This window comes from Eriocheir sinensis, chromosome 28 (genome assembly GCF_024679095.1).
Source record: "Eriocheir sinensis breed Jianghai 21 chromosome 28, ASM2467909v1, whole genome shotgun sequence".
Taxonomy (NCBI): Eukaryota; Metazoa; Arthropoda; class Malacostraca; order Decapoda; family Varunidae; genus Eriocheir; species Eriocheir sinensis.
Window position 1 is genome coordinate 12893806 of NC_066536.1, and position 21442 is coordinate 12915247.

The 21442-nt window shown below is 43.1% G+C and overlaps 1 protein-coding gene and 1 long non-coding RNA gene across 2 annotated transcripts in view; one reads left to right on the top strand and one right to left on the bottom strand.

Moving 5' to 3' along the window:
- LOC127004547 (guanine nucleotide-binding protein G(s) subunit alpha) overlaps positions 1-8435 on the bottom strand; it is a 62088-nt gene extending 53653 nt beyond the window's left edge. The window contains exon 1 of the mRNA XM_050872387.1: positions 8006-8435. Within this exon, the coding sequence (XP_050728344.1) occupies positions 8006-8144 (139 nt within the window). The 5' untranslated portion in view covers positions 8145-8435. The remainder of the gene's footprint in view (positions 1-8005) is intronic.
- LOC127004549 (uncharacterized) lies at positions 11-15007 on the top strand. The gene is made up of 2 exons (XR_007757880.1): positions 11-1124; positions 10418-15007. It is a non-coding gene; the product is annotated as an uncharacterized LOC127004549 (long non-coding RNA).
- Positions 15008-21442: the final 6435 nt, after the last annotated feature.

A 21442-nucleotide genomic window follows, 5' to 3' on the forward strand; every position in this document is an offset into this window, starting at 1 on the left:
GAAACAATAATGAGTCAAAACATAATCCCCAAAACATTTAATCACTCTAACAACAACATTTTGCTCTAATTTACTTTTTAGTAACTTTCAAAAGCACTACAAAACTGTAATTGATATGAAAGGCTATTATATTGCCCTTTATCAACTAAAACCTGCATGTTTACTTCAGTCATTAGTACATTTCAAAATTAATAACTAATATGTACATGTTTTCAGATATGGAGTTTAGGATAACACATCTCTGTGCTCCTCCAAGTGTTGCAAACAGCAACTAAAACAGACGCAACACCTAAGATGCTAAAGGTTGTGTCTGGGGACCCAGGCCCTCCACCTATTTTGTCTGGAACATTCATCAGAGTAATCACGTTGCCTTTTTGACTCCCTATTCAGACTTGGGGGCAAAAATAAACTTACATCACTCTGTTTCCCATGTCTATCCTATAAATGCAAGAGCAGATGCAACTGTCAGAAAAGAAAGATTAAGAAACAAATACACTCGGGGCACAGGGAACGCAATGTTTCTTGAAGAACATCTCACTCACATTTGTTAAGGAGGAGCGAGGGGGGCAAATATTTAGAACTCCACAGTGGAGGCGACAAGTTAAATTTGCTGAACAAACTCATGCTCTGGTAACTGATAAAGGCATGAATTTGAGATTAGATGGAGCAAAAGTATCAGTATATTAACACATTTAATTGCACATACACACATTAATGTTGACTAATTACTGTAATCAATGACACACTGAAGGATTACTGATATATCAACATGGGATGGACAAGTGGTGTTTATTTTATCTTTTATTTTATTCTTGAGTGAAGCTCCTGTGCTGCTGCTTAGTGCTCTGCCACTGACTATGGCCCTGGTTATGATTACAATTTTATCTTAAGCCACATCTCGCCTGCAGCCCCGGTTATCACCATCACAATTCTATCTTTGTCATAGCCAACAAGTAATCACTGTAATGATAAGGACATGAACCTGATTATCCTTATCACTGCACTGTGTTGTTCCACCAAGACAGAAGACAGAGGAGTGTTTGAGCTGAGGGAGCCTAAGGTTGGCATGCCACAGCTAATGCTGCACCTCAACCCAGATCCACTATTTGACCCACATATGCCAGGTTCGTCTCAGTAACAGGTATGCTCTTCCCATAGCCACAACAACTAATGGAAGGAGTGTTTCAAACTCAACTAAAACCCAGGCCTACTTTGTACACTGAACAGGAACTACCATGAGAGGAGATTCACACTACGCACTTATCCAACCATTGCCAGGCACATTGTTAAGTTTGTTGTTTTTCTCCGCTATCTTATTTGAAGACACATTTTTGGCTATCATCTTCAGCCAGAATCATCTAACCTGTACTTGTACCTGTTGATCAAGGTTACAAACAGTTCTTCAGTTTGAGTACTTTATCACGTTACTTTATTTTACGGTAATCCCTTCTACTTGCTTGAATACGTCAATTAGTTCATCCCACAGTGTACACCTTTCCACTAAATGCAAACTGAGCTGCTCTAACTATTTTCAGAAAGTTATGTTCCTGTGTCGATGTATCATGTTCATTATTTCTATTTTCTTTCCACATATATCAACAATAGTAGTGCATATATTTCATCAACTCAATGTGTTCACAATTCGCAAAGCAGCTCTTTGTTTACAGCGCCCTTTATGGATGTTCACATGAATCCTGTTTTATTGGACACTGATCTTATTGTTGCATAATATTTGAATGATAAGCCTACAATGATGCCCAACATTAGCTCATACATCCCAAGACTTATGATTTAATTGAAGTATATTTTCCTTTAGTAAATGTCAATCATGCCATGAGCTCAAGCCTGTGTGGAAGGATCTGATGCTTTCAGCTCGGAAGCATAAAGCCTCTTCACACACAACAATACAGCATCAGTTATAACACTATTAATCTGACAGTGATTACTGTACAATGATATTAAAATGGTGTCACAACAAAAATCTCTCCCCGAAGCACCGATCACCTGTGCCCTCAAAATACCCTTCAAGTGTGCAATGATTCTTCCCCAGAGAAAAAAAAATTTGAAGACATTCCCTATAACTCAACAATAATGGTCATAAGACATATCTCCCATAACAAATCTACATAAAGACCCTCATACCTTCACATGTACTTTGCTTTTTTCTCATCATTTTCATTAAGACGTTTCAGAAGTTCCTATCACTAATCCAATAATCAAATGGCACCAATTGTTATAAGGCACACACAAAGTAATGATATTCATATTCACCTCTTCCACCTGCCAATATTACGGTGACCCAGGCCTCCACATAAGCACCCTTCCCATGTCTAGCAACCCTTAGCAGTATCAGTCAGCATGCCCTGACAAGAAGCTTTGTGAGCACCCACTTGATAATAACATCTACACTTAATTTTCACAGAAAAAAAAAAATAGGATCAACTTCCAAGTAGTATGCAACATTCCCACGCAGCTTGCATTAGTGATCAAAGACTATGTCGGTAATAGGCCGCAATACAATATCACTAATGTGGAAAGTACATAGGTAGATATATATAACATCAGGACTTGATTCCCTCAAAGATACAGCCCAATGCAGGGGTTCAGTCAAAATGCCACAAGCTATGGTGGTAACACATCACAATTCAGGATGACTAATATGTCCAGATAAGGGAAGCACGGTGTCAACATTTAATTGCTACAAGGATAGAAGCAACAAGTATGATCAACCTACTGCAGCATGTCACACTCCTATAAACCCTCAGTTAATATCCACAGACTGTGCTCAACTCAGTCTCAATGATGTGCACAGGTAAAGAAAGGTCATTATGTCTACACTTGATTCTCACACAGAAAAAAATAAGCAATGAGAAGGATCAGTCTCCATGTAGCATACCACACCCTCCCACAACTTGCATAAGTAATCACAAACTAGTAACAGTCCTCAACAGACTCACTAATATGCAAAGAGAGCAAGTAATGGCTGCCCTTGATTCCCTCAAAGATACAATCAAACACACGAGTATGTCGCAATCCCGTCTAGCTTCAGTTAATATACAGAGACTATGATGACAACAAAAAGCTTCAGTCTCACTATTGAATAAAGACAGAAAAAAATACATTATAATTCATCTGCACATAATTCCATCTGTCAGTTTTTCTCACCCTGTAATTTACGTGAATCCCTTGCACTATGAATCAAAGTCGGCTATAAACATCATCTTTTCACAGTTTACTTTCCCCGAGTTTCCCAGAGCCTCCACTTGTTCACATGGGGGGATAAACAAATAAGTGGGCTGTGTGCCAATGTTTTCAAGCCTCATGACTTTCCAGGAAGGCACACCAGCCGTTAATCCGGGTACCTGCAAAGCACAGGTAGCGATGGTCTAATGTTTGGGTCTACATTATTACATTACTAAATACCCAACGACAGGAGACACACAGCTCTTCAAGTCTTGATAGTGCAAAAAAAATAGCAAAGGAGTCATGAGTAAAAGGTAAAGTTGCAGACATACGTACTTCTTTACAGCACAGGTAGCAATGGTTTACTGTTAGGGTTGCTACTTCATTAATAAGTTACTAAACACCCAATGGCAGGAGATGCACAGCTCTTTAAGTCTGACTAGTACCATGAAGCTTGCAAATGATCTATGAGTAAAAGGTAAAGCTTGGGATATGCGCTATGGCTCCGTTGAATTGAGGGTAATGCTAAAATCAAAACTGTATTGCTCAAAATCCATTTCACTATACTTTCACACGACCTCTGCATGTCACAAAACACACGAGAAATTAATCCAGACTGGGAAAGGGTTTTACTGTTGCCAGGGATCGAACCCACGACTGGCGAGATGGGAAAGCCAAAGAGAGGCCAAAGAAGTACCCCACTAGCAGAGTGGGTTTGGGAGGCCTTCCCCTCAGGCGGGTCAGGCACAACAAAACTTGCTTTCAATAAATTAGTAAAAACTCAAATCACAAAGTACACTTGAAGTTTTAATAGTATGGAGACTAATGCTTTACCTCACATTCATATATTATTTACAGATTTCTGACACACTAGGATAGGTATAAGGAGACTACGAGAGGACAGTCAACCTATGCATGTCAGCTCCTGAGAAATAGATATCAATCATCTATCCTCTTCCTCCATCCTAAATCTATCTAACCTTTTCCGTCTAGAAAGTTCCCCCAAGGGCGTGGCACCAACACAAATGTCCCATCAGTATCCTAATAAGCATAAAGCGAGACTCTTACAATCTTCCTGTTACTCCACCTTTTTGCCTTGTATATTTTCTGTCCAACAATCCACGGTGTTAGAATCAGCCCTGTCTACCTACATGGACTCTTAAATCACTATATGTTGATGCTTTCTCTATTTGCTGAAACATCTGGCAACTGACAAATAAGGTGCTAATAAGCCAATCTTCCTCCAGAGAAAGTATAACAATTTCATCCCACTTTGCCAATCACTCCATCCATGACAACACAACCAAAATTAGTTTCATTGTTTCAAAGTTCCATGAGACAACTTTAAACTGGTAGCTAAATGGTGCAGTGGACAGCACGCCTAGCTACGGATCTGTGGGTTCAGGTTCGAGCCAGGCCCAGACAGTCAGCGCTAAGCTCACCCAACTTTTCATCCTCCCTTTTGGGCTGGCCAGTAATTGGGTACCTTAGGAAACCCGGAAAAGGTAAATTGTGGTTACACAGACGTCACTTGCCCTACGTTATGAGGTAATGGGTTCTCGCCAAGGCCAGACACAGCTTTACATACGCCCCTAACATTACTTAATTTCAAGTGAACCCCTAATATAAATATTCCCTTTACTTTTTTTATATATTTGTTCCATAATTTAATAAATATTTCAGAAACCTAAAAAACACATCAAATTATGAAGTGGCTCAGTCAGCCTTCATGCTGATACATGAACTCCTCAGTATTATGATCATCTCTTCTCTTGATATCTCCATGTGTATACTCTCACTAGCAGTTTGGAAACCTAAAATCCACATCACACTATGAATTGGTCTCTAATTTCCCTCACCCTGCCTTTCATACTGATATATTTGCCAACTAATATAACGATTCCCTCTACTTTATTTATCTTCATGTACATGCCCTTACAGACAGATCAGAAACCTATATCACATCAGACTATGAACTGTTCCCACATTTCCCCATATCAATAACAGCATATAACAGAGCTCACGTTGCCTCACCCACCCTATGATGCCAAACCCAGGCCCACTTCCAGCCCCAAGTACCTTATAACCAGCTCTATTGTCTTGCTAAAACTCTGTGGGGATCCCCTTGGCCTTCTCCACTCTAATTTGTCTCTTACAGAAACAATCTAGGGAGCAGGGTCGACTTCAGGATAGAGCGCAATATCCCCATATCAGTCAGAGTTGTCATTCAAAGCTATGCAGCCAACAGGCCTCGATTCAGTCTCACAGTCGTTCCCTGATCCTGCCTCCATACTGATATATGAACCTCTCCATATAAATAGCTTCTTATATATCGTCACCCTCATAAAATAATTGCCTAAGTCACTTTTCATCGACTTCCAGGTTTTTTACCAAATCAATTTTTCATCATGTGACACCATTTTTTGAATAGTTGCCTTCGTCATTCAAGGTTCGAGTGTTTTAGAATTGGCCTTTTCATTTCTGCCTAAATCTTAAGCCAAATGAGATAATGACAGTTCCTGAAAAGTAGAAAATAATGACTTAGGCGGTTTGTTTACAATGGTGACGATATTCATGTATACTCTCAGTTCAGAAACCTAAAAAACACACCGAACTTGGTCCTATATTTCCCTCATTTTACTTTCATGGTGGTACATCAAACCCTCAATAACACTATGCTCTCTTATTGTATTTTCATGAGTATGCTTTCACAGAGTTTAGAAACCTAAAAACCACACCCAACTATGAATTGGTGTCATATTATCCTCACCCTACTTTCATACTGGTACATCAACCCCTCTATAAATATCCTTTCTCCTTTTTTCTTTTATCTCTTTATGTGTATGTTCTCACAATCACTTCTGAACCCTAATTCATATCAGACTGAATTGGTTCATTCCCCTCATCCTGTCACCTGAGCCCACAAAGTCTCACCCTACAGCTTCTTAATATATCATTTATTTTTTACACGTGCTCAAATTACCTTCATAAACACACCCAGTAATTCAATTTTACAACCAAAGTAAGACTAACAAAGCCACAAACACCCCTTCCATAAGATTCATGCCATCACTACACCTCTTTTCACACCTTAACCCATAGCCATCGTCATAGGCTCAAGGGCCAGCGTGACAGATGTGAGCATTGAAGCCTTGTGCAGTTTTAGCATATGCCCCCAACTTCACCTTTAAATCGATTCAAGGAGACTAATCTGTCCCTCAGCTGTAACCAGCCACATATATCCTATCCTCTGAGAAACACTACAAACACACAAAGCAAAAGAACTGTCTGGCAATCACACCAATCTTCAATCTGTATTTAGAGTATTCTAAAGAATTGTCTGGTGACATCAACTGCTTCACCATGATGTACTGAACTATATATATTTCCTAATCATCTTTTGTAAGGAGTATTAATCTCAATTTTCATTTTACATGTGTGTGTGTATTTATATGTATGCAAGTGTGGGTGGAGACACATATAATTGGAATAATAATAATATAACTATTCATGTCCAAAAGCAAACCCAGAATCTTCTATAAAAACTACTGGTTCAAACAATATACATAAACAATTCTATACAGCAGTATAGTCCAAGTATTTTTCAACAATTTCCATATTTCCAAGCTGCTCAATCAATTCTGGTGGCTACTAATAAAGGTCTGCATAAACCTAACCTTACTTGTATGATCATAATATAACTAGAGGACTTGACCTTTATAAATCGTACCCTGCCAAAAATGAATACCCAGTGATACAAAAGCAACATTCAATACTGATATCAGCTGACAATTTCAGAAACTCAGTAGTATCCTAAGCTGTCATGCGATCAACTGTTGCAGAATAATTGTTTGGCCAATAATAATAAAAAAAAGGCTCAAGACAACTACATAGAAGCCTGCCTTTCAGAAACTTAACTCCTCAACCTCTTCCCAGAACCCCCAAGTATACTAACACTGGAACATCTTCACAACCTACACATGACCCACACCCCAACCCTGAAGAAGGCAGATCAAATACAGCAACAGGAGCCTTCTGAGCCCATTGTTATACCCACACTCTCAAGAAACACACACCCCTGCATGTAAAAAGTCTCACATATATTGACCAGATAGAAGATGATGTGATGAAACAAAATATTTCCACACCCAACCCTGAATCAACTAATCCTCAAGCCACAGGAAAATGACTGGATATTGATCTAGTAATATATCCCATTAGGAAGGGGAAGGGTATGATTTCCTTGCATATAAGTAATAGGATTTACCAGAAAGGGTTAGTAACATTGAAAGGCCAAGACAAGTGTTAGTTAAGCCCTGCGGGGGACACACGCCCGCCCCCACCACCCCAGCAGCCCATGACACAACTTTCCCATGCACACCCCAGCCTGTCCCCACCCAGTTCTCGGGGCAGGCAATGCAGCCCACGGGGGGAGGGGGGCGGCCAAACCCACATCCCCAGGCGGGCCACGGGGGCGGAGGGGGGCGCGGCGGGCAGGAGGGGGGCGAGGCCTACAGGAGGGGCAGCCGGGGCCAGGGGAGATAAGGGAAGATAAGGAAGGGAAACTCGGGGTGGCTGGCCCGACCTGTCACCGCGACCCCCGCCCAGCCCGCCGCCCACCGCCCACTCAGCCGTCCATCCCGCCCCTCGCCGCCCGCGCCCGCCCAGCCCACGCCCACCAGTGCCAGCGCCCCGCACACCCAGCCCGGGGCCCCCAAGCACGGGCGCGGGCACACACAGCAGGGCAGGGGCAGCGAGTAAAGGCCGAATAAGAATCTCAATATGGCCGCTTAAGCAGACGATAAACACAAGTTGTCTTTACCTAGTAGTAACAATCTGTGCGTGGCTCGGTACACTTGTTTGTCTTGCTGGATCTGCTTGTTTATCTTCTTGTTGGCTTCTTTCCGCCTTTTGTTTTCCTCGGCGTCACCTTTCGCCCCAGCGCTACCAAAACAACCCATGACATTAGTACACTCTTGGAATAAAGCTCCTAGCCGCAGGCAGGCGCGGACGTCCCGCGGCCCTGTCTCGTTTCCGCACCAGTTGCCTATTTTTGCGGCTGATCTCGCGTCACTAGGTCATGGGATCCAGTCTACATGTCACTGAGTGGTGTGGCAGCCACCTGGGCCATGGATGCCGGGCGAGGGTCCAGATTTCACTTGATCTCAATCGTTCACCATCATCGCCAGTCATCTGCACAACCCTCGCCCCTCGCCCCTCGCGCCACCAGTCTCCGCAAAGCCCTCCACCCTGATGCCGGACGCGCGATAATTTACTCCGCATACGATAGCCGCACCACCTCCACCACCACCGTCGATTCAAGACCAACTATAAAGAAACCTGCCTTTCCTTGCCTTACCTTCCCTGTTTTATCCTATCCTGTTTCGTCCCTGTTTCATCCTTCCCTGTTCCATCCCAACCTGTTTCATCCTTTCCTGTTTCATTGTTCCCTGTTTCATATCCTTCCGCCTGTTTCATATCCTTCCCTGTTTTATCCTTCCCTGTTTCGTCCCTGTTTCATCCTTCCCAAGTAAACTAACACTGCAACATCTTCACAACCTATATGCATGACCCACACCCCAACCCTGAAGAAGGAAAATCAAATAGGCTACAGTAATTAACAGGAGCCTTCTCAGCTCACGGAAAATACCCCAAATCAACTGTTTCAGCAATAATTATGATATCCTCTAATGGACTCTGAACACGATAACCACACCAGCTCTGCCACATCGTCAATTCATACTTTCCCACACACATTTAACATCACTTATTGATTTATCTTTCCCATTCATAGAAACACCATTAATTGACTTCTTTAGTAACGAATATGATAACCACACCATCTCTTCTAATGCCGATATATCCATCCCCACTCACAGAAGATACCCCCAATCAACTGTTTCATTATTCCCTGTTTCACCCTCCCCTGTTTCACCTTCCCTGTTTCACCCTTCCCTGTTTCATCCTTCCCTGTTTCATCCTCCCATGTTTCATCCTTCTCTGTTTAATCCTTCCCTGTTTCATCCTTCCCTGATTCATCCTTCCCTGTTTCATCCTTTCCTGTTTCATGCTTCCTTGTTTTATCCTTTCATGTTCCATCCTCCCCTGTTTCATCCTTTCCTGTTTCATTGTTCCCTGTTTCATCCTTCCCTGTTTCATCCTTCCCTGTTTCATCCTCCCCTGTTTCATATATCATTCCCTGTTTCATCCTTTCCTGTTTCATATCCTTCCCTGTTTCATCCTCCCCTGTTTCATCTTTCCCTGTTTCATCATTCCCCGTTTCATCATTCCTCTTTTCATCCCCCTGTTTCATCCTTCCCTGTTTCATCCTCCCCTGTTTCATCCTTCCCTATTTCATCCTTCCCTGTTTCATCCTCCCCGTTTCATCCTTCCCTGTTTCATCCTTCCCTGCTTCATCCTTCCCTGTTCCATCCTTCCCTGTTTCATCCTACCCTGTTTCATTCTCCCCTGTTTCATTCTTCCCTGTTTCATCCTTTCCTGTTTCATCCTTGCGCCTGTCTCATCCTTCCCTGTTTTATTCTTCCCTGTTTTATCCTTCCCCGTTTCGTCCCTGTTTCATTCTTCCCTGTTTTATCCTTCCCTGTTTCGTCCCTGTTTCATCCTTCCCTGTTTCATCCTTCCATGTTTCATCCTTCCCCACTCACAGAAAACACCTCCAATAAACTGTTTCAGCAATAATTATGATATCCTCTAATGGACACTGCATGCGATAACCATATATGCAGGTATACCTACACCAGCTCTGCCATATCGTCAATTCATGCTTTCCCACACACAAGTAACATCACTAATTAACTTCTCTTACGCTAGGTATAATAACTAATTGACTTATCTGGCGTTAAAGATAAGTGTGATATTGTTTGTGTGCATGCGACCGTCATAAACCCGAATGCGATAACCACACCAGCTCGACTAACGCCGATTTATCCTTCCCCGCTCCCCAAAAAACACCAATATTTTACTCTTCCAACAGTAATTATGGTTTTATATGATTGTTTGTGTGGGCGCGACATTCAGAAACCCGCAAATGCAATATCCTGAGTACGACAATCTAGTCAGCCTGGCCCTCACGTCCGCCCCGCTCCCCAAAGTGTCCCAAGAAGCACACCCACCCAACAGCCCTTCCCACACCATTTTCTTATAGCGCAAAGTAGAAATATTGATTTTTTAATGCGTAATGACCTCTTTACCAACCCGTTTCCCTGCTTTATAGAGGCTACTATTGACATCGAAGCTGCACTTGTGCCTGATACATATTATTGGAACCGGTCTGCGCAAAGATTGGTGCAGGGGAAGGGCGGGACCTGCCGACCTGTCGACCTGCCCAGACTCCCGCAGGACCTGGGAGTGTGAACACCTTGACTCGGCTCCTTCACCCAGCACACATCACCACCATTGCAGTGTGGATCACGCCGCCTAACGCATCCCCGAGAACCCCCATCATGCACTCCCACCCACCCGTCAAAAATTCGGAAGCTGTCATCTGATTAAACTCATTCATATCATATCTCCAGTATCTCACATTAACACTCGCATCCGAATCTACGTAATATACATCCCGAGCTAAATGTATTATCGCAGCATAAAAATAGAGTCGCGTGGAAATAATGCAGGCTATAAATAGACCCCGAGCAGAGTAGCTAAACGTTATCAGTGGGGTCGTGCGCCTGGCAGCCCCGAGCATGAACAGGTGTTCTCGGCAGGACGGAAGTGGAGGTGTTCAGGGTGGATGTACTCAGGAAGATTTTGCACTACATTGGCCTGCCTTGGATGAGTGGAGGCACGCAGACACCTCACACTTGTACTCCGGAAACCTTACACTTGCTAATTTGCAAAGGCGTGCTCTAGACGGCCCCTCCAGGCTATTCAAGGGCGATTGCTTTAATATGGAAACGATTTTTGCGATACCCGAATCAATAACGCAAGAAATGCATGATGATGGGTTCCACATGGATTCAGTATGGCATAATTCATTGGCGTGCATCTCCTTCATACGCTGGCAGTGTAATAAGTCTATGGGCGTGTCTACGATTTTGAGACGGGAGGACGGATAAGGGAGGGGGCGGAGGAAGATTATGTCACCTCCAGCAGAATATTGTGTATGCAAGTGTTACCTCCACACGATAATGCAAAACACATTAGACGCACAAGTAAAGACAGATTTTGTAAGGTCTTGTATATATATACACACACACACACACACACACACACACACATTATTTTTATTCCTGCACACTTTCAGACACATAAATGATTAATACATTGACGAATAAGGAAAGGAGAGCTGATAATTCGTGTCAGTCTCTCCCTCTCTCCTCCTGTATCTATCATTCTATCTATCCACACCTGTAGTTCTTTTCTTTTAATTTTCTCTCTTTCATTTTTCGCATCTTCTCTTCCCTTGTTTGTTTGTTTGTCGGTTTACACTTACCTATAAATATATAAGTTACTGTTGATCATCTATGTCTTCTATTCGCCCTTCTTATTTATCTCATATCATTAAAGAAAAAAAATAAAACGGCAGTTGGTAAAGTAGTAAAAGAGTTATATGCCTGCTTTGTCCATCTATCTGTCCGTCTTTGAGTCTGTTTCCGTGTCTGTCTCTGTGTGTCTGTCTGTCTGCTTGTATCGATGCGTTTTCCTGACTGCATTTATTAGTCACCCTGCTTCTGCTTGCATGCATAACCGCATGTCTATTCCTGCCACGTGTGTCCTCGCCTCGATCTCGGTCTCTCTCCACCTGTCCGGTTTCCTCTCTGCATTTATTTACCCGCCTACGTATGCCCCCACCTTTACCTTACCTTCACTTCGTTCTTGCTTCAACTCTTAGGGGAGGAGGAGGAAAAGGAATAGAAGACATGGAGGGAAGACAGAGAAGAAAGTTGCCCGAGATTTGAGATAACTACCGCAAATATTCTATCCAATTCTCTGCTTTCTTCCTTTCCCTTCCTCATACTCCACTCTAATTATTGTCATCTTTTCTCTTCCTGTCTCAGTCCCTTTTCTCGGTTCTCTGCTTCCTTCCTATTAAACGCCCTAAGCTGCTTTCTCTCTTTCCTTTTCTCATTCTCCACTCTTTTTTCTTCCTGTTTCAATCTCTTTTCTCACCTCTCTGCTTCCTATTCAGCTCACTCATCTGCTGTCTTCCTTTCCCTTCCTCATTCTACACTCTAATATTTGTCTTCCTTTCTCTTCCTGTCTCAATCCCTTTTCTCACTTCTCTGTTTCCTATTCAACTCACTCATCTGCTTTCTTCCTTTCCCTTCCTCATACTCCGCTCGAATATTTGTCATCTTTTCTCTTCCTGTTTCAGTCCCATCTCTCACTTCTCTGCCTCCTTCCTTCCTCTTCCTTTCTCCTTTCTTTCGTCTATTCTGCTTCCACGCAAATAACCTGTGTTTTATCGAACCATATAAAACCTACTGAACACTACACTTGCTTTCATGTTAATATATTTGTTAAAACCATATATTTGAAACGATTGAAATAGCGAACGTCATTTTTTTTTTTCTTTTTACCCGATGGACGATATTAAGCACTGAAGGCGATATCTTTTCTTTTTTATTTCATGCGTTTTTTGTACCTATTAATACCTGCGGATGTAACAAACTTTCGAATGTTACGACTTTTTGTTGTTTTCCTCAATTAAACCACTGGAGAGAGAGAGAGAGAGAGAGAGAGAGAGAGAGAGAGAGAGAGAGAGAGTTTACCGTATAATTGTCTCAGGTAGAATCATTAAGTGCCCACCTGTCTGTCGGTGTGCTGCAGGTATGTGTGTGTGTATGTATATATGTACGTATGTATGTATGTATATTTTGTGATATCGTACTTATACATGTTAACGAAGTGACTTATTTTCGTTACATTAGAAAAATATAATAAATGTACTCATTTTTTTTCTCTTTATGTTAACTAGTATCCTTTTCTCTAACTAACTAACTAACTGTAACTAACTATGGCTGGATGGACGTTGTATGTATGCATGTATGTATGTTTGTATGTGTGTGCGTGTATTTCTCCGTCTGCCTGTATAGTAATTGGTTATGTCTCCTTGCATGTGTAGCCGCTCCCGCATGACGTAGCGACAAAAAGCGCCACACACTTGTTATAACTGATGCGAGCAGACTCCGCTCAGACCGCGCCTCACTATACTCGCTGCATTGGCTCCCCTTCTTTGGACATCACTGGGGCACCTCACGGACAATAAAGGGGGAGGGGAGGAGGGTTCGCACAAGTTAGATATTCTCCTTTTTTTGATACCAAAGTAGAGCAGGCTTTGGAGATGCACCCCAGTTAATCACCGCTATAGTGAACCGATGTGGGATCCATCACCATGTACTTCTTGCGTTATTGATTCGGGCATCGCAAAAATTATCTCCATATTAAAGCAAGGATGAGCCGTCTAGAGAACTCCTTAGTAAATTAGCAAATAGGTGTAGGCCTCCCCGAATTAGTGTCAGATGTCTGCGTCGGTTATAAAAGGTTACTTCAGGAGGAGGCTAAAAATAGGATACCCCAGAAGAATGTGTATTTACGGTCACGAGACTAAGGTAATCCAGAGGGAGTTGCCACAAACCAAACATACAACTATCAACACAAAAGGACACCTAACCCACGACACGTCTCAGAGAAAGCTATAGGATTCCGTCTCATGATATTTTAACCGCGAATCGTTCCAGTCATTCTGTGGGCGCCGTATTTCTGGCATCAGGATCTGGTTTGCGCCGCCGAGGTTCAGAGGAAGCATGCAATATGTACACCGCCTTTTTCCGCACCTCCGCAATGACCGGAGACGCAGGAGCTAGGATTCTGTGTGCTGATATGTACCGTGAATCTTTCCAGTCCGTATTTCTGACATCGGGATCTGGTTTGCGCCGCCGAAGTTTAGAGGAAGCATGCAATATGTACACCGCCTTTTTCTGCACCTCCGCGATGATCAAGAGGCGCGGGCGAGGAGCAGGCAAGGCAAGGCACTCGGGCACTCGGCGATGCAGCACACGCTCGTCTCCTCGCCTGGCTATGTCGTGCTGGCCTCAAGGCTGGCCCGTCCATGCTCAACTACATTCCTGACCTAATAGATGACAGGGACTCGCACTACGCTCCTCCCTATTGCACCGACAAGTATAGGGATCAGTTAACAGCTATCATGGAGAAACGTACAGGTGGGAAAGTGATCCGTGGTGTTGAGTGTTCCTCCCGTGTTTCATAGCATTGCAGGAGCAGCGCCGAGGACCGAGCCGAGGGGAGAGGGATGTCCCACAACAAGGTCGCTCCCTCTGTGGGCAGTCCGTGTGGAGGCGTCGTCAGAATGCTGAGGACTAGTTAGTAATACTGGCGGGGCGACATTGTAAACCAACAGCCCCTGGACTCACATGCTGATGGGAAACGCAGCATGAAAAATCGCTCGAGACCAATAACGACAACCTGTAATACGCTACATGTTGTTGTGGCTTAATTTAGACATAGTGAGGTTAGGATGAGCTCAAGCAACGACGGCCTCTTTTGGTTGGGATGGTTATAACTGCATTCCTCCCTCTCTCTCTACCTATCCTTCTCTATCTATCTATCTATCTATCTATTTATCTATCTATCTATCTATCTACAGCAAGGGAGGCAGCTCAAGGGCAAAAAATAGAATCAACAACAAAAAGTTCATTAAACGCTGCCACGACAAAATAAAAACAAAGAAGAGAGAACGAGAAAAATGAGAAAGGACGAGAGAACGGAAGAAAGGTCTGTTTTGGATTCCTATCTCATGCTGCAAAAAGCTACTAACCATAATACTGAATAAAGACTTTTTTTGGCCGCATATCTTTCCTGGTCACTCCCTAAACCTCTCTAGATCTGTATGTGAATGCAGTGTGTTCTATCTTTTAGTTATATCATTCCTTTATAAAAACAATAAATAAGTACAGTTCGACATTTGCTTTGGTACGTGTGTGTGTGTGTGTGTGTGTGTGTGTGTGTAACCCATATGGAAGAGAATGTTATCGCGTGTGCATGACAGTGTTACCAATGCCGCGAGTGGACGGATGCAGAGTACGGTGTTGGCATGGTAGGTGATGGCGGTGGGTGGGTCCATGGGTGAGCGCGGAGCAGATGTGTGAAGGTGGGTGAATGGGTGCGTGTAGGTGGGTGAGTGGGTGTATGGTCTTGGCAGGTTGGGTGATAGCGGTGGGTGGGTGAGTGCATGAGCATGTGGTTTTGCCAGGTTGGATGATGGCGGTGGGTGGATGCAAGCGTGTAGGTGAGCGCGGAGGTGTGTATAGGTGGGTGAGTGGATGTCGGTAGCTTGGGTGATGGGGATGGGTGAGCGCGAAGGGGAACTGTGTAGGTGGATGAGTGGATGTCGGATCGGTAGCTTGGGTTTTGGCGTATGGGTGAGAGCGGGGAAGGCGTGTGTAGGTGGGTGAGTGGATGTCGGTAAGCAGACAAGCGGGAAATAACATAAATGATGATGATATAATAATAGCCAGAAGGACATCCCCGGAGAGCGCGGACCCCCACCAAGGACAACACCGGAACCCTGAACCACACGAATCATGAGGTAATTACACGCATACCACTAACCCGGTAGCTGCGGGATCATGTTTCTTAAAGGGCCTTCCCTCTAAGTGAAAATAAAGAGAAAAAATCATCACTCACACAAACCATTTCATAATATATATCAACGCATTTGTGATTAGTTTATGCATCATCTATTTTGGGGGGTTTATATCATGGCAAAAATGTGGCCCGTCGCTGGTACACGGCAAAGCCACAAATTCGGCCCGTCGCTGCTGCCGGGCTAAACAGCATTGTCCAAAGAGTCCATATCGTTCACAATATACATTAGGTAAAATTTATACTGAGGATGGCCCCCACCTTCCGTTCAAGTAGTTTTCATATCAGTTTATCGAAAAGGAGCTGAGCATCCGTGCGTGTGAAGGAGATTTCTCACGGTATGCAATGGAAGTTTTCGTGGTCTGAGCCGAGCCACCATACAGCTCTGGAAGTACTTAAGGGTTCCGTATTCTTAACCCTTTCGCGCCCAAGCTTACATATTTAACAAGGCTTTCGTTGGCGTTTGGGGCATTTCCATGGGTAGTTTAATGGCCCTGGTGGTAGTTACTCTGACCCTTCTTCTGTACCATGAACCTAAAAAAACACTCATAAGGACCCGCTTGATCTCTTTTTTGGCCTTTGGAAAGAGTTGGAGTGAGAGATGGAATGGAAGTCTGAAAATACCGACCTGGGAAAGTACTTAGGGATTTCATGGTCTGTTTCCCTACATCGTTTATCTATCTAAAGACAAGAATATCTAAAGAGAATATCTAAAGAGGATGTCCGAAGAGAAGTGAAAGAAGAAGATAAAAGAAAAGAACATTGTAACTATATTTAGCCAGGAACGTTAGCTGTCATGAGTGTAGTAGATAGAAGAGAAACTAAAGTGCTTAAGAAAAATGTGAGAAAAATGAAAGCTGCCATGGATGACGACCCGAACATTATGCTTTCGGGTATGGGTGAGAATGAAGAAAAGATATGTGGAGGGGAGACTAATATAACCAAATGCTGCTGGGTGGGTGGGTGTGGGGGGGGTGTAAGGTGGAGGCGTATGAATGGGTGGGTGAGTAAGTGAGAAGTGAAAAGAAGATGTGTAATTATATCATGTGCAAGAGTATGTGTGTTTTAGTGTACTTAGTGGATGTAAAAGAAATATAATATAAGCAGAATTTCGACCCAGGTAACAAGCGCTGGATGAGGCTTTAGTTTTGGCCACGAAGGAGGAGGAGGAGGAGGAGGAAGAAAAAATGGAAAAGGAAGAGGAGAAGGAGGAGTAGTGAGGAATAGGAGGAAGAGAAGAAGAAGAGAGGGAGGAAAAGGAAGAGGAGGGGGAAGAAGAAGAAAGTGGGGGAGGAGGAGGAAGAAGAGGAGGAGGAGGAGGAGGAGGAGGAGGAAAAAGAAGAAATGGAAAAGGAAGAGGAGAAGGAGGAGTAGTGAGAAATAGGAGAAAGAGAAGAAGAAGTAGGAGAGGGAGGAAGAGGAAGAGGAGGGGGAAGAAGAAGAAAGTGAAGGAAGAGGAGGAAAAAGAGGAGAAGGAGGAGGAGGAAGAAGAAATGGAAAAGGAAGAGAAGGAGGAGTAGTGAGGAATAGGAGGAAGAGAAGAAGAAGAAGGAGAGGGAAGAAGAGGAAGAGGAGGGGGAAGAAGAAGACAGTGGAGGAGGAGGAGGAGGACGAAGAGGAGGAGGAGGAGGAGGAGTGGCGGGACAGCGGGTTCTCCGGACGGCTGCTGCTGCCTGGCTCCCTAAAGACGATGTGTCTCGTCTGCGGGCACGCCTTCGTCGGGGCCGGCCGGAACATGTCTCGCCCCACCAACGTTTCTCGCGCTTGTCTACAGGAACGCGACGACTTCATGAAAACGCTATCGAGGCCTTAAACTGCCTAAATGTTCATGAGAATTCCACAAAACAAGCACGATGACATAAAACGTTTACGATAACTCTCCCTTACGACGTTCACGGTGACCCTCCCATAAAACAGTTCCGAAGAATCAACCAGTGAGGCTCCAGCTGGGGTCAGTGAGAGGGAGATGAGCACCGAGGCCACGCGCAGCTACAGCGTACACCACCAACTTTATCTTCTACCTCCATCATTGTTATTCCATGTCCATTAGTGCAGCTCTATAGTTTTTGATACGAAGAACCTGCTGCATTTAACATTCTGGATCTTGCATATTTCAGGAGAGAGCTGGTTCCTCCATGCTAGAGAATTGGAACTAAGACAAAACTCAGTGCCAGCTCTCTCAGTGCAAGTAGTATAGCACTTACTTACAAATTATACCAAAATTATACCAATAAACATTTCATATAAAACAAAATCTCAAGAGGGGTTTATTTCCACAACGCCCCTTTCCCACCCCTAGATATAGCTACCCTTGCGGTGAAGTGTAAAGCCGAAAATGGAAGTGTAGAATAAGACATCAAAATAGGGAGCTGTTGCAAATGCACACCCCTGACCTAATGACAGCAGCAGCAGCAGTACGCAGCAGCAGCAGGAGATGGTCAGTGTGTCGGAGAGGCTGTGTTGCGGGATGGAGGGGCCGCCGGCTGGAATCACATGACTTTCTCCCCGTCATGAATATTCGCCATAGCGCAGGGAGCATGAGGAAGGAGGCAACCCTACCGTCCCGCGCGCCTCCCACGTCACTGCTGACTCCTCCATGCAGTTTAGGTCCATATCCTTTGGCATTACGGGGCTTACACACCCACATTTACTGATAAGGCTTTCGTAGAGGTTGCTGTGGGTATTTCCATGGATAGTTTTATGACCCAAGTGATAGTCTAACGAGGCTCCTTCACTATGACTGTGAAAAAAAAGCAATCTTGAGAACCTGAATAATTTCCTTAGCGGCCCTGGGAAATATTTGTTGTGAGAGCCTGTCAGGAGAACTTACCAGCTACGTCTTCCGCCTCCCTTGCTGTATTACTTCATTTGCAATAATAATACCTTTATATAATAGTGCGGCGAAGAAGACAGGTCAATGAAAAACGAAAAAAAGGCGCTCCCACAAGGGAGTTTAGAAAAAAAAGCTAAAACTTATCAATTATAGTAACTGTTGGAGTGTTGGTCTTGAATCAACACTTGAAAAAAAAAGTTACTCTTAGAAGGAAAGGACTGCAGATTCAGGACGCCTGTTCCAGAGTTTACTATTGGTAAGGATAAAATAATGAAGATACTGGTGAATTCTTTCACTTGAATTTGACATAATGAGCTTGAGTAGAAAGTCGTGTACCGCAAGAAAGCAAGAGCATTGGAGATATTAATCAGTCAATCAAAGGGAACATGCGTCGTGGGAAGCGTTGCCCCTCCCACCTTACGATGCCATCGCTAAGGTTCCTCAGAGTAAGTCTCCATGCAGGCACTTTTCCCATTCCAAGTACTTCCCAGCAGGATCCATCGACTTGCTCAAGTCTCGAGCTTTGTGGGGGCCCACTTGGCCTCCACATAGAACTGTCTATCATATAAACAACCAGGTGAGTGGGCTCCACTTCTGGGAAGAGTGCCGCATGTCCGTAGGCCACGTTTGTGTTTATAAACTATGCAGGTAATAGGCCTCAAATCGGTCTCACGGAGTAATCGCTCATTTTACACAAAGTCATTTCAGCGATATCCCACGATTCTGCAAAGGCAATACTACCAAAGACATCTGTTCGCCCCTTCAAATCAGTATTTAGTTGCCATGTCTCCCACTCATATTACAGGGAATACAAGCACATCTTCGAGCTGAAGGAGTCCAAAACACTGTGGGCCACACCAATCCGCCGGGAGGCTATCCTATTTAAGTATGTTAAAATTTCCCTGCATGACCCTCCATGAGAGGTTGACGTTGTATGTTCCCCTAGTGTGTTCCAAAACTCGCAAATGTGCTTTACTTTCTTCATTTCTATTTTTCTATGTTCTCTTCGTGTGGTTATTGGAATAGAGCTCAGCCAAGAGGCTCAACTTTCTCAAGGCACACGTCAGTGATTCAGTCAGCACACCGGCGGGACGTGTCAGCTGAGGCCTGCCACACTTTCCCTGGCCGGGGCGTCTTGATGAGCACCCAAGGCCGCCCATGCTAACCTCAAGGCCTTCAGCGATGCACATGCAGCCGCCGCCTCTGCCGCGACACCACCGATGCTGCCGCTGATGTTGGATAATATGCTGATGCTGATGCCATGGTGATAGTGATGGCTGAGATGATGATAATGATGATGATAATGAGTAGAAGAAGCAAAAGAAGAAGAACAACAACAAAAAAAAAAAAAATATATATATATATATATATATATATATATATATATATATATATATATATATATATATATATATATATATATATATATATATATATATATATATATATAATAATAATAATAATAATAATAATAATAATAATAATAATAATAATAATAATAATAAAAATAATAATAATAATAATAATAATAATAATAATAATAATAATAATAATAATAATAATAATAATAATAATAATAATAATAATAATAATAATAATAATAATAATAATAATAATAATAATAATAATAATAATAATAATAATAATAATAATAATAATAATAATAATAATAATAATAATAATAATAATAATAATAATAGTAATAATAATAATAATAATAGTGCACAAGTTTCACGATCTCTGTGCTCACAACCAATCCCTTGCTGGAGGCCACACTCATTAATGCCGCCACGTGCCCTGGATGGCGGTCGTGGGCGGAGTGGTCGCCGTGGCCTGAAGGGCGCCGGGCATCACAAGTCTCCAACAGCCGCTCATGTCGGTGCGGTGCGATTATGTCCTGTCACCATATACCACTACCATTGTCACGCCTTGTTCCTCCCCATTGCAGCTCAGGCAGGTCTCGTCGGCTGTGTCACAGCCTACCGTGACACTGATGGAACAGGGAAGGAAAAGATGTTATTTAAAGTGTAGTGATTAATAATGGCTACATGTTCCTTATGCATGTTAATGAAAGTGAATGGTAATTTACTTAAAAGATTAGAAAATAAAACCAAATGTTCATAGTGCACGGAAAAGTTACAAAAGAAGGGATATCTACGTAATCCTTGCTTTTAACTATGTCAGCCAGGTGGGTAGAAATAAATAGGTAAAGAAATGAATTAAAAAATAACTTCCCATCACAAATAAACTGTTGCTTCAAGACACACGTACTAATACACTGTCCAACACAAAACAGGCCCACATAACCTATATTTACCTTGAGGTTAATAGCAGATGTTGACTTGTGACGGGCAATATAATAATAGGCTAGTGATGGGGCATTAGTTAGTGTAGTGTGTAAAAGTAGAAGTGAGTATAGTGAAGTAGAAGTAGTAGTGTACGTAGAGTGTACTGAAGTAGTGTATTGGTTAGTGTAGTGTGTCCTGAAGTGGTAGTGAATTAGTTGCAGTAGTGTGTGGTGTGTCCTGAAGTAGTGTACTATTGTCTACTGAATACTGAAGCAGTGTATTGGTTAGTGTATGTAATGTGTCCTGAAGTAGTAGTGAATAGCTGCAGTAGTGTATGGTGTGACCTGAAGTAGTATACTATTGGTTAATGTGTGTGTACAGGTCAGCGTCCCCTGAAGCAGTGAATTGGTTAGTGCAGTGTGTCCTGAAATTATAGTGTGCTGTGAAGTTTTAATAGTGTGGTTATTGGAATAGAGTTCAACCAGTAGTGTGGTTAGTGTAGTAGGATAGTGTG